Source organism: Lontra canadensis, unplaced genomic scaffold, assembly GCF_010015895.1.
Source record: "Lontra canadensis isolate GAN:19392208 unplaced genomic scaffold, GSC_riverotter_1.0 scaffold115, whole genome shotgun sequence".
In the NCBI taxonomy this organism is placed as follows: domain Eukaryota; kingdom Metazoa; phylum Chordata; class Mammalia; order Carnivora; family Mustelidae; genus Lontra; species Lontra canadensis.
Window position 1 is genome coordinate 3,605,228 of NW_022631109.1, and position 14,512 is coordinate 3,619,739.

General features: G+C 37.8%; 1 protein-coding gene across 2 annotated transcripts in view; it reads left to right on the forward strand.

Annotated features, from left to right (window-relative positions):
- Positions 1-14,512, forward strand: part of TTC17 (tetratricopeptide repeat domain 17) — a 121,969-nt gene that overhangs the window by 26,126 nt on the left and 81,331 nt on the right. For both annotated transcript variants that reach the window (XM_032840653.1, XM_032840654.1), the window contains exons 3-10: positions 1,891-2,060; positions 2,706-2,817; positions 3,086-3,217; positions 8,813-8,922; positions 9,514-9,658; positions 10,360-10,499; positions 12,174-12,334; positions 13,860-13,972. In XM_032840653.1, coding sequence (XP_032696544.1) covers positions 1,891-2,060; positions 2,706-2,817; positions 3,086-3,217; positions 8,813-8,922; positions 9,514-9,658; positions 10,360-10,499; positions 12,174-12,334; positions 13,860-13,972 — 1,083 coding nt within the window. The remainder of the gene's footprint in view (positions 1-1,890; positions 2,061-2,705; positions 2,818-3,085; positions 3,218-8,812; positions 8,923-9,513; positions 9,659-10,359; positions 10,500-12,173; positions 12,335-13,859; positions 13,973-14,512) is intronic.

Consider the following 14,512-nt stretch of genomic DNA (forward strand, 5'->3'; position numbering starts at 1 on the left):
GTTGCAGCAGATTCATTAAGAATGATACAGTCTACCCCAATAATCATAACATTTAATGCCCATCAAATTGACATAAATTAAAAATGTGATGTTGGTAAGTTTGTGGGGATATGGGTATTGTCATTATCTGTTGGTAGAATTCTAGTGGTTATACCAACTTTGAAAGGCAGATAGTACCTAAATCAGAAAATGTGGATCCCATATGACCTCTGCGTCCCATATTTTTACCCCTTCTGGGTCTTTTACACATGTGCACCAGGAGGCTTTTATAAGAATATCACAGCATTTTTAGTAGCAAAAAGATAAAGAAGCAATCTAACGGTTTACAGAAAAGTGGATAAAAACATTTTTATATGTTTGTTAAAATGAAAAATTTAGAACTATACTGATCACTGTAGATAAATCCTAAAAACATGAAGTTAAAAAAATAAGTTGTAGAATGATATGGGATGATCCTGTTAACATAAAGGTTTTAAAGGTGGAAATCAATGTTAGATGTTGATTTGGGACATATATATGGATATATATGCATAATATTTTAAGAGAATAAGTGTAATAAAGTGATATTTTATAAAGATACACACAGAAATGATGCGTCAAACAAATTCAGCATAGTGGTAACTTTGGGAAGGGAGAGAGGGATTTTGAAGGCAGTAAAGAATGGTTTCAACTACCTTATTTTTCCTTTTTAAAAAATCTGAAATGAGTATGGCAAATGTTATCTTATGGTAGATGTGGGTGGTGGAAACATGGGTTTTTATGTAATAATTCTATATGTTTAAAAAAAAATTGTGAGTAGCAGGAATTCACCTGGAGTAGAGGACATTAGGGGAAATTATTCTAGTCCACATTATCAACATGCTGGATATCTTGAAGGACTGAAATGCGTTGTATGGACAATTCAAAGTAGTTTTAATTTCTGAGCCATTTTGTTCCAGGGAAGTTAAATTGATAGATGCAGCTTTATAGGTAGTCAGAGATCCTATTATGAAGGTATTCAGCTGCCATTATTATAAATGTCATATAATATTACTTTCTATATATGGACACCTGTTTAGAGAAGCTTATTTATATCAGCAAATTAATTCCCCCTTATCCACAGTTTTGTGTTCTGTGGTTTCAGTTACCCATGGGTCAGCCTTGGTCCAGAAGCAGATGATCCTCCTTCTGACCTATCCTCAGAAGGTCAATAATAGTCTAACACTGTGTCACAATGCCTGCATCATCCACCTTATTTCATCTTATCATGTAGGCGTTTTATTATCTCATATTACCCCAAGACGGATGAGTACAGTACAATAAGATGCTTTGAGAGAAAGACCACATCACCCAACTTTTATTACAGTATAACGTTGTAATTGTTCTATTTTATTATTAGTTACTGTTAATCTCTTACTGTACTTAATTTATAAATTAAACTTCATTATAGATATATATGTATAGCGAAAAATACAGTATAGGGACGCCTGGGTGGCTCAGTTGGTTAAGCGGCTGCCTTCAGCTCAGGTCATGATCCCAGCGTCCTGGGATCGAGTCCCGCATTGGGCTCCTTGCTTGGCGGGGAGCCTGCTTCTCCCTCTGCCTCTGCCTGCCACTCTGTCTGCCTGTGCTCGCTCTCGCTTCTCTCTCTACGACAAATAAATAAATAAAATCTTAAAAAAAAAACAAAACAGTATATATAGGTTTTGTTACTATCTGTGGTTTTGGGTCTCCACTGGGAGTCTTAGAATATACCCCCTCAGGTTAGGGGGGACTTCTGTGTTCAGAATCCTTATCTTCCTTCATAGAGGATTTTTCTGACTTCAACACATTAAATTCTCCTTTCTCTTATGTGTTGTCTAGACTGAAATATTAGAAAAATCCATTGTGTTCTCATTGTCTTCTCAACAGAAGCAATTAGTTGCTCAAAAAATTCATATAGAAGAGAATGAGGACAGAGATACTGGACTGGAACAGAGACATAATAAAGAGGATCCAGACTGCATCAAAGCCAAGGTGCCCTTAGGGGACCTGGATCTGTATGATGGCACATACATAACTTTGGAAAGCAAAGACATCAGGTAAAGAAATTCTCTTTCCAGAAATAAAATTAATGTTTTCCTGAATAGACCTTTCTCAAATCAGTAAGAAATTATTTATCAAAGTGGATAAGCTTCAGTCACAGATGAGTTTATTGAAATTTGAAAGTTTAAAATACATGTAGAACTTTTAAATATCAATTAAAAGTACTTAATACCACAGAAGATTGAACAATTTATAGGAAAAGAAATACAAATGGCCAACAAACCTGTGGAAGATCTGTCTCTCAGTAATGATCAAGTAAGTACAAAATAAACCATTTAGATAGTTTTCACCTCTCAAATTGGAAAAAATATTTAAAAATCAGTAACTAGTAAAAATGTGGAGAGGCTGTTAACAGAAGTGTAAATCGGTTTAACATTTCTGGGAAGAATATTGAGAAACTTTTAAAAAGTTCATAATCCTGACATTCTTTGGTCTACCTGCTGTTTTCTCTCTTTTGACTTATCTCCTTTAAGTTAAACTCCTAAAATACTGCCTCCCAACAGTTGCTGTGTGAGAAAGGTTGAATGTGGACTAATACTGGTTGTAAAGATGAGATGCTAGGAGAGTATAGTTCAGTCAGGGAAAAACTAGACATTTTTTCACCTTTCATTGATTTAGTGCCCCTGGCTTCTTGATTTTAGCCCTGAAGATTATATAGACACAGAATCTCCTGTCCCTCCAGACCCTGAGCAACCTGATTGTACCAAAATTCTAGAACTTCCATATAGTATACATGCTTTTCAACATCTGCGAGTAAGTAGAGAGATTTGGGATTTTTTTTTTTTTTTACTTTTTTTTTTCTGTAATTTAGTCTCCTGCTTATAAATATTTTTTCTTTCTTTTCCCCTTCCAAACAGCTTTATAATTTTACAAACATCTCCTATTTTTTAAAACTCCTTTAAAATAAGTGCTATAAGATACTGAGTTACTTGTGAGCTTTCGTCTTATGATCTCCTTTTTCTGGGTGTGTGGTTTTTGTTTTGCTCTGTTTTGTTTTTTTCATTTTTTTCCTTCTCTTCAGGGTGTACAAGAGAGAGTTAATCTTTCTGCACCTCTATTACCTAAAGAAGATCCAATCTTCACATATTTATCTAAACGACTAGGAAGAAGTATAGATGACATAGGTCACCTCATTCATGAAGGGCTGCAGAAGGTAAGTCATCAGTGATTGAAAGGGCCAGAGACTCTGTGTGCAGACGGTCTTTTTTTCTCAGAAAATAATCTGTCTAGATTATTTTTGTCTAGAGAGTGATTTTAAATGTGGTTACATTAATATAAACTGTATGGTTCAAAGCTAGGGAGAAACATTGGTAGTCTAGTCCCCTCTACCAGGAAGGGATGCCAAAAGTTTTATTTAAACTAATTCATGAAAAAGCAAATTATAAGCCAACATAAGCAACAGGGCTTATAGGCTAGATTATATATTTGAATGTGAAAGAAAAGTTAACATTAGCATCTTTGAAATATTTACCCAGTACATAGATCATCACTGTTCTCTAGACAAGAAAACAATCACTACCAACAATAAAGTCTTCTGATAATTTTCTTTTAAGGAACCATCTACTTTTAAAAACATGAAATACAGAATTAAATTACGTAACAGCACACAAGAAATTAAAAGTGTCATTCAGCATGACGTGTGGGAATTTAGAAAGCAGATTTTTTTTTTAACTCTTCTCTATGTCTGAGTTGTATCATAAAATGTAGGCTAGTGTCTTCCCTCCCTCCATCCCTCTCTCCCTTTCTTTCTTTCCTTCCTAAAAAAAATAAATAAATAAAAATAAAAATTATTTATTTATTTATTCAAAAAAGAGTAAGCGAGGGACACCAGGGTGGCTCAGTCAATTAAGCCGCTGCCTTCGGCCCAGGGATCGAGTCCTGCATCGGGTTCCTTGCTCAGTGGGGAGCCTGCTTCTCTCTCTGCCTCTGCCTGCCACTCTGCCGACTTGTGGGCTCACTCTCTCTCTCTCTCCCCCCAGCCCCGATAAATAAATAAATAAATAAATTTTTTAAAAAAGAGAGAGAGAGCAAGCACACGAGAGCCGGGGTAACAGGCAGAAGAGGGAGAGAAAGAGAATCTGAAGCAGGCTCCACACCCAGTGTGGAACCTGACGCAGCGCTCAATCCCATGATCCCGAGATCACAACTGGATCCAAAAACCAAGAGCAGAATGCTTAATCGACTGAGCCACCCCGGTGCCCCAAAATGGAGGCTAGTTTTTAAGCAGTATTATAATGGTACTAGGTAAAATGTGAACGGGCAACATTTATATAGAATTTATTATGTGTTTATATGTTTATTCAAATACGGCATATATATATATTTAGATGATTTTACAGCCAAGTTACTGTCTTCATCTTGTTTTTCTGAAGGTAATGTAAAACATTGCATCCCCAGAACTTGATGAGTAATAAAAACTACCTAGGAAAACTGGCCTAGGATTTAAAATACCTTCAGAGGATGGTTAGTTGAAAATAGATCATAGTGGTAAGTTCTCTATAGAAAATTAAGGTAGAGGGTAATTGTGTGGCTACTTTAGATTGAACAGTTAGGGTCATCCTCTCTCTAAAGGTGAAATTTAAGCTAATACCTGAATGACAAGAAGGAACCAAAAGTCAGCAGTCAAGGAAGAGCATTCTAAGCCAAGGCAAAGGCTCTGAAGACTTTATGAGCTCAGTAGTGTAGTAGTCTGCTCAGGCTGCCATCATAAAATACCACAGACTGGGTGGCTTAAACAACAGAAACTTATTTCTCATAGTTGTGAACGTTGGGGAGTCCAGGATAAGGTGCTGGCTGATTCATTCCTGCTGAGGACTTTCTTCCTGCCTTGCAGATGACCACCTTCTCACTGTGTCCTCACATGTCCCCTTCTCTGTGTGTGTGGGGGGTGAGATCTGGTATGTTTTCCTCTTCTTATGAAGGAACTGGCCTTATTGGATTAGGGCCCTACTCTCAGGATCTCATTTAACCTTTAGCACCTCTTCCTAGGCCCTGTCTTCATGTACAGTCACACTGGGGGTTAGGGCTTCCACATGTAAATTGATAGGGTCGGGGGACAGGGAGAGACACCAAGATTCAGTCTTTAACAGGTGAAGCTCCCTAAGGTTAAGTGAGGAAGGGAGAGGAAAGGAGCCAAAGATGTAGACCAGGGCCAGATTAATCAGGCCTCTGAAAACTAGAGTAAGGACTCTGTGCACTGAGACCTGAGTGCTGGGAGGCTAGAGCGGAGGAATGACATAATTCAATTAATTGTTTTTTAAGATTTTATTTATTTATTTATTTGACAGAGATACACACAGTGAGAGAGGGAACACAAGCAGGGGGAGTGGGAGAGGGAGAAGCAGGCTTCCCGCAGGGCAGGGAGCCCGATGTGGGACTGGACCCCAGTACCCTAGGATCATGACCTGAGCCAAAGGCAGACGCTTAATGACTGAGCCACCCAGGTGCCCCTCAATAACTATTTTTAAAAATATACTCTTAAACTTAGTTGGAGAAATGACTGAAGGAACCCAAACTGAAAACAGAGAGACTAGTTGTCAGTAATTCATGAGAGAGATGACAAAGCTTGGACTAGAATGGTTAGTATTGGAAATGGAGGGACTTAAAATGTTTCAGGAAATGTTTAGAAGTTTAGAAGCTAATGAGTTAGATGTGGGGAATGAAGGGATTAGAGGAATTGAGAATAATTCCTGAAGTCTTGGCATGAACAACTTGAAGGAAGAGCAGTGTTGGGGTAGAGGAACAGAAGATAGAGTCTGCTTTGGTCACAATAAATTTTGAAATACCTGGGGCGCCTGGGTGGCTAAGTGGGTTAAAGCCTCTGCCTTCAGCTCAGGTCATGATCCCAGGGTTCTGGGATCGATCCCTGCCTGGGGCTCTCTGCTCAGCAGGGAGTCTGTGTCTGCCTCTTCCTCTGCCTTTCCCACTGCTCATGCTTGCGCGCGCGCGCTCTCTTTCTCTCTCTCAAATAAATAAATAAATCCAAAGTAAATAAATAAATATTTTTTAAAAAAAGAAAATGAATCAGGCAGGTACTCAGCCTGCTTCCCCCCCACCTTCCTGCCTCTCTGCCTACTCATGATCTCTATCAAATGAATAAATAAAATCTTTTTAAAAAATACCTAAAAGAGACTTGAGCTCCAGGAGGTTCAGAGCTGGATAGATAAAGGATAGTTAAGTAGGGAGTATTTGTAGCCATGGGACTGGATGAGCTCATCTAGAGGAGAGGGAAGTTTGAGAAGAGGCCACTCTGAGTCCCTGGTCCTTCCATAGTTAGCTGTCAAGCATAGGGGGAGAGTTCAGCAAAAGAGATCCAAAAGGGTATCCAGAAGAATGTGGTCTCCTAAAAGCCAAGGGAAAAGGTGTCCAAGAGAAGGAGAAAGTATTGACAGTGAAATTTTATGAGAAATCTTACAGAAAAATTTCTCCTTTAAAGATGTGTTTTTCTCGGGCGCCTGGGTGACTCTGTGGGTTAGGCCACTGCCTTCGGCTCGGGTCGTGATCTCAGGGTCCGGGGATCGAGTCCCGCATCGGGCTCTCTGCTCCGCGGGGAGCCTGCTTCCCTCTCTCTCTCTCTGCCTGCCTCTGTCTACTGTGATCTCTCTCTGTGAAATAAATAAATAAAATCTTAAAAAAAAAAAAGATGTGTTTTTCTCTTACTTCCAATATATTATAATTTCTCTTACTTCCAATATATTCCAATATATACTTCATACACACACACACACACACACACACAGACCATCAAAGTCTACTTATCACGGTGTTTTCATTTATTCCTATAGAATTTGTAATCGATTTTTTGGTCCCAATTCACAAAGTCTGAACGTAAGAGATAAAAATCAAAGCATTTGTTAATTTGAAAAAAGCTTTCTCAAAGGGCTGTCAAAACAGACTGAAACCTAAGTCTTAAGTCAGATCTGAAAGAATGTGGCACATATCCCTTAACAACATACGCAAGTGTTATACCCTTATTTGCATCACTTGCAAATTCTATACATTTCTTGAAGAGGGAATACTTAAAGCTGAATAATGCAGAATTATACTTAGTTTTAATATTAAAAATAACTCTTTTTGAAGAAAACAATTTGTCCTTGTGGAAAAAATTCAGACTACATTAAAAAATCTATACAAGAGAAAATAAAAAAAAAATTCAGAGATCATTACTATCTTACAATGTAATCTTTTTATTTTTACACATCTTTATAGTTAAAAGTTATTCTCATAAGATTTTTTTTTTTTTTTAAGAGAGCGAGAACACAGGGGCGGTAGGCAGGTGATGGGCAGAGAGAGGGATTGTGAGATTCTTTTTTTTTTTTTTTTTAAAGATTTTATTTATTTATTTGACAGAGAGATCACAAGCAGGCAGAGAGATCCCAGGACTCTGAGATCATGACCCGAGCTGAAGGCAGCGGCCCAACCCACTGAGCCACCCAGGCGCCCCGGATTGAGATTCTTTAAGCAGGTTCTGCACTCCGAGCCTGATGCAGGGCTTCATCTCATTTTCCTGAGATCATGACCTGAGCCCAATCAAGAGCTGGGCGCTTAACTCACTGAGCCACCCAGGTGCCCCTAAAATTTTAATAGTGGAATTGTGGGCATCAAAGTGTAATCATATTTTAAGGCTTTTTACATAATGTTGCAAACTGTCCCCCAGAAATGTTGCATTCACCTAACATTTCTACAGTTAATACCTGAAGTTAATATACTCACAACTCAAAGTATAGCCCACAATGAGTGGGCATTCTTTTTAATCTTTGCGAATTTATAAAAGGAAAATTTGTATCTTTTTTCTTTATATTCTTCGTTAAGTTTAACATCATTTTCCTGCTAACTGGCCATTGTTTTAAACTTTTGAATTTGTCTCTGCGTGTTTTTGACCCATATTCTCTTGTATTTTGTCTTGTATTCTTGTCTTTTTTAGAGCTCTTTATGTATTAAAGATAATAAACAGTAGTTGTCATATATACTCTTAAATTTTATAACTTTTCTTTTAACTTCATATGACTTCTTTTTGCTGTGCCAAATTTGAAATTTCTCTACATGGGCTTAAATGATTTACATTGAGTTTTTGTATGGTCCAGTTCAGTGTTTAGACCTCTGTGTGGTTGAAATTAGTATATGTTATGAATCCAAGCCACAGAAGAAGCAAACCTGTCTCAATTTCTGTTTAACTTCACTAAATGATACACTTACTACTCTATACTAAAGACATAATTTTTAACAGTGAAGGTTTGGATTGTGAACACAGATAAAAGAAGAACAAATAAAAATTCATCATTTACAAAAGGATAAGCCTGCCTTTTGCTTACATATGTACCTTCATTCAGATATTTAAATAAATAGGAAACTTTGTTAACTTGAGGAATTTCATGTTGGAACAACTGGCATTTCTAAGTAGGTTAGGTCCTAACTTCTAAAGTCCTGAAATAGGAATCAACAAATTTGTGTCACTTGGTGGGCTTTTCAGCTTAATTTCCCTCTTGGAGCAAGAGCTTGAATTTGAGTGGTCTCTCCATGGAGATGACACCTGAAGGCACATACTTTCTCTGCTGGTGATCAGGAGGCTCCTTTGACAGATGTAGTTTCTTGGTACTTTGTCCCCTGCTTATTCATTGGTGTAATGTCTTGTTCTTCCCCTTATATTTCAGAAGAGGCAGAATAGTGTAGGTGCTGATTTTGAACATTCTGAGTCAAAGAAAGTGTGCTGAGTTGTGTTGGATTGTTCTCTTATTTGTTTAATCTCTAGAATTCTTCCTCATGGGTACTGTATAACATGGCTTCATTTTATTGGAGAATAAAGAATGAGCCATATCAAGTAGTGGAATGTGCCATGCGAGCACTTCACTTCTCTTCCAGGTAAGTTTTCTCCCTTTCTGGATTTCCTGACTCTCCGTATAAATCAAGACTGGTAAAGAAGCAGCACATACGAAAGCAATATGAAGAAGCATTGTGTTGTACTTAACACTCTCCTCTGTACCTGTTCAAAGAATTTAGTCCCATCACAAAAAAAAATGACAGATGTCAAAGAGTTTCGTTGTTAATAGCACAGTATCTTTCTGATTTCCATTAAGGAAAAAATATATAATGTAGAGGCCCTCTGGTTCACTTGAAACTTGACTACAAGGACCTTGCCTGGAGGAATTAGCATAAATTAAATTTTTCTCAAAGCAAATAATGAGCCCTAAATACATTTTACAGCCATAAAGTATCTGCCCAACCTTATTTCTATGGCGAAATTCATAGCTGTCAGATTGAATAAGCACCATCAGTTATATAAAAATGGAACAGTAGGATTTTCTTCAATTATTTTTTCTATCAGTACACTCAAAGTTATTTTTCTAAGTTCAATAACTTCGAATGTAATGTTCTCTTGTCAAATAGTTACACGGAGTCACAGAGCACACACGTCTCTCCTAACACCGAATTGCACCTCTCCTTCTCTTGTAGGCACAATAAAGACATTGCCCTGGTCAACTTGGCAAATGTGCTGCACAGAGCACACTTCTCTGCAGATGCTGCTGTGGTGGTCCACGCAGCCCTGGATGACAGTGACTTCTTCACCAGCTATTACACTTTGGGAAATATATATGCAGTAAATACAACTTTGTGTTTTCATGAGCCAAACCAGTTGCTATTTCCTTTTCTTTTTAAAAAAAAATTTACTTTCAACTAAAAAATTACCTTTTTTCCCCTTCCTCTTTTGGTCTGAACGAGGAAAAGGGAATGGAAATGAAGAAATTAGGGGGAAAATACCTCAACATAATAATGTATCCTAATGGTCCTAGCCTCTTGACAAAAAAGATAATTAAATTGATATGAGTCTTAAATTCCTGCAGAGTACCCCTCTGAGGATAGCACTACTTTCTAGTTAAGCAATCTTACAGCATATCTTATGCTGTGGATTTGGTCACTGATCAAAAATAGTGTTCACCAGGGGCACCTGGGTGGCTCAGATGGTTAAGCGTCTGCTTCGGCTCAAGTCATGATCTCCAGGACCCGGAATCAAGCCCCACCTTGGGCTCCCACCTTAGCAGAGGGAGTCTGCTGCTCCCTCTCCCTCTGCCTCTCCCCTGTCCCTCCCCCTGCTAGTGCTCTGTCTCTCTGTCTCTCTCAAATGAATAAATAAATAAAACAAAACAAAATTATTAAAAATAATGTTCGCTGTAGAGTGAGATGTAAGTGTGATCTTGTAAGTCATTAGGGGGTTTGGGCAGGTCCAACCATGCCGTGACTAATGTTTTCCTCCTGTGTGTGTATATGTGTGTGTGTGTGTGTGTGTTTTTGTCTCTTCAGATGCTGGGGGAGTATAACCACTCGGTGCTCTGTTATGACCATGCTTTGCAGGCCAAACCTGGCTTTGAGCAAGCTATAAAGAGGAAGCATGCTGTCCTTTGTCAGCAAAAACTCGAGCAGAAATTGGAAGCTCAACATAGGTAATTGGGAGAGAAAATGTTACTGAAGCCGTAGCACTCTAGAACCATAAGCTAGACCCGTGTAGGGTAATGCCCGTGTTAATTTGTTCATAAGAATTAAAAACACCTCTTCACTGCTGCTAGTCCTATCCCTTTTCTTCAGATCCAGGGTGGGTTAGCACAACTCAGAGGTTGTGTAGAGGAATCTTTAATAGTATGAATTCCAGGAACTAGAGAATGTTTGCAGTAAATTCTGTCATTTAGGTCTTTATACTTTGACCATCAGTTACTTTTATGATGGAGTAGGGGCACTGCCAGATAATTAGAAATTCGGTTATGTTTTAGTTTCCACAGAATACATTGTCAGAAAAATAACTTGTGCATGCTGTATTTGCTCTTTCTCCCCGTTAGATGCTAGGATTGGGCTAATGTTACATTAGTTAAGTGACACTGAGAAACATTATTTGGCCCATATTTTAATCCAATTTCTGTAAATTGTGCAGTGATGAAGTGCTGTTGTACTTGGTCCTTGCAATATACTTAATAAAAATGTATTTGATTCCATAAATAGTAGGGCCAGTTAGGAAACTTCACATAACTTGAAATGAATTATTCTTACGGAATTAGCCTCCATGTTTTGAGGCAGTTTTTGATTATTAGAGAATTAAATGGAGATTTGGAACTCATTAAACTATTGCATTTGCTTATTTTCCAATCATTTTAAAGCATAATGTGGTGAAAAGGAAGGAATGACCACTTACTTGTTTATACTGGCTTCTGTTACACCTGATCAGAACTTGTCCTGGCTGAGCAAATCGGTTCTCCCATACACAATCTGTACAGCTCGTAAATCTCCATGTGTTACGATGTAGTAGGTAAAAATGATTCTGTGACTGAATATAATCAGGCAGCTGATTTATTGATACCAGGTGGTACACAAAATGTCTTTCTAAGCCGGGTTTCTGTGGTTTTTTCCCAAAAATCCACAAACATAAGGAGCTAGAGTTTAAGAGCAAGGTACTGTTGGCCCTTTCTCTTAACCTTGTCTTTATGTAGAATCAAAAGAAAAGATGAAAAGGTGGCAGTAGAACTAACACGGACTTTGTGGGGGGAAGTAGAATAGTTGTTGAATATGTCAATATGTATGAATATGAAATAGAATAGTTGTTGAATATGTCAAGATTTATAGTGTGTTGCTATATCTTTTGGGTACCTGAACAGTCCAACACACCATTTAATGTCAAAAGAGCCCTTTGTAAGGGAAGAACTTTGCATCCATCTTTTTGCCACTAACTTTTAATAAAATAATAGATTTATTTTGCCCCCATTATTTTTAAATTTGTGGTGCAGTGGTTGTATGTTAAAAGGAAAAAACTAGCAATTATTGCTGAGGACCAGAAAAAAATCTATACAGTATGTGAGTTTAAAAATTCAGTTTTAGGAGCACCTGGGTGGCTCAGTGGGTTAAGCCTCTGCCTTCGGCTCAGGTCATGATCTTAGGGTCCTGGGATCGAGCCCCGCACCAGGCTCTCTGCTCAGCAGGGAGCCTGCTTCCCCCTCTCTCTGCCTGCCTCTCTGCCTACTTGTAATCTCTGTCTGTCAAATAAATAAAAAAATAAATAATTTTTTTAAAAAGTTCTAAATATTCCGTTTTAAAGCTCTATAACTTTTTCCTGGTGTTAAAAAAATGTTAAGATCCCTCCAGCGAACACTGAATGAGTTGAAAGAATATCAAAAACAGCATGACCACTACCTGAGACAGCAGGAGATCCTAGAAAAACATAAGCTGATTCAGGAAGAGCAAATCTTAAGAAATATCATCCATGAGACACAGATGGCAAAAGAGGCACAGTTAGGTGAGTATTGATGCCAAATAAAGACAGTTTAGGAAGTTTACTTCTAGCATGTTCTACTTTCATAACTTTTGTGTAGCCCTAAAGCAGTATAAAGTTGTGCTTATGACTTCCCTTAGTCTTAAAATTGAGTCATCATCAAGTTTTTTTTTTAATTCACATTTTAAAGTAAAAATTAAATCTTTTCGATCTTAGAAGTCTTAACAACAGTTGTTTGATTTAGTAAGCATGCCGATCTCTTGGAGACCTTGTTAAAATACAGATTCTTCTGAGGTAGGACCTGAGATTCTGAATTTCTAGCAAGCTCCTATTTGATGTCTGTTTTTGCTGGTCTGAAAACACAATGTGAGTAACATGGCCTTATACCAAGTAAACACAAGCCACACACACCCTTGAAACAAACCATCCACTGTCAAGCCAACACTGGCAATAAGGCTGTCTTATTTTTCTTCCTCCCTTAAAAACAAATATTTTATTTTAGAAGTAAGATTTTAGGCTAGAATTTGTCTCAAGCAGGAACTGTTAACCTTGGTCAATGGATTAATTTCAGGGGATTCCAAAATCCTCCCCAAAAATTATATGCTGTAGGGACACCTGGGTGGCTCAGTTGGTTGGACGACTGCCTTCGGCTCGGGTCATGATCCCGGAGTCCCGGGATCGAGTCCCGCATCGGGCTCCCAGCTCCATGGGAAGTCTGCTTCTCCCTCTGACCTTCTTCTTGCTCGTGCTCTCTCTCACTGTCTCTCTCTCAAATAAATAAATAAAATCTTAAAAAAAATTAACATAAAAAATTATATGCTGTAATATGTATGTGCACAATTTTTTTTTCTGGGAAGAAGGCATATAGCTTTTATTAAAATCTCTCAGAGTCCATGACCCAGAAGTTAGAACCACTGTCTAAGGACACTTGGGTTGACAGGATATCAGCGACTTGGTTATATCCAGAATGTTTCACTTCTAATAAAACCCTAAGGGAGCAGATCTAACAGCTGACACCAAAGAATAAATTAATAGAATATTGATATGGAAGGTCTCTTAAATCTTTGAACCTTAGCTGTGACCATTTAAAGTCCATTTTACAATCCACGTACTAGGTTTTCTTTGCTATTTTGAGTATAAAGAATATGTTCAGTTCTTTGGGTTTTTTACTGCTTGCTCTATACTACAATGTAACCAGAGCTCTTGTAATAATTTTGAAACAGAATTATGAAGTATATAAAGCAGATTGTCTCCAGAGAGATGGCAAAAGTCTCTTAAAACAATGTAATTGATAGATTTTACTGTCACAGAATATAATTACCAGAAGATATTTTGGTGATTTAGTGGAACCCCTTTGTTTTTTATAGTTAGAGAAACTGAGACTTCTTTAGAACGATTTAATTTAGCTAACTATTAATGAGTGTTTCCGTGTATGGTACCCCCTGTGTAAGTACTTTGCCAGGCTCTGGAACGAAGTGACTCAGACCAAAGAAACCATGTTGGCGTTGCTGATGTGTCTCAAAAATTGTAATTTCTTTTCTTATTCCAGGAAATCATCAGATATGCCGTCTGGTCAACCAGCAGCATAGTTTACATTGCCAGTGGGACCAACCTGTGCGCTACCATCGTGGAGATATTTTTGAAAATGTGGACTATGTTCAGGTCTTTTTCTTGCTGTCTTCTAGTTCTTATAACTTTGCATATCTAAGAGTAATACTGCTTAATATCGCTTTTCCCCCTTGATTCCTTGTATATTTGATCCCCAAATTTGTTACTGATTTAAGATTTTGAGTATGTTTATGAAGTCAGATTTTGTAGATAGTACTCAGTTACTTCTTGCATGACATTTCCAGTCCCCCCAAGGACTAGCTGTATATGTCTTTGTTTCTTTTCTCCTTTACCATGAGAGCTAGATTGGGCTGTATTTAACTCAAAGCCTTTATCTCCCTTTTAACTTGCTGGAGTAAGACCAGTAATTTAAAAGTTGGGAAAGAGTAGCCATGCTCTTTCCTCGAGTCATCAGTCCAGTTATGTTGCTTCAACTAAAAACATTAACATTATCATTATCAACAGAAAATTTTTATTAAGCACTGTTGCTACATGGCATGGGTATTTTCTCTCTCTTTCTTTCTCTGTGAGTATCCATACATAGACATGTGTGTATACACACACACACACACACACACACACACACACACACAT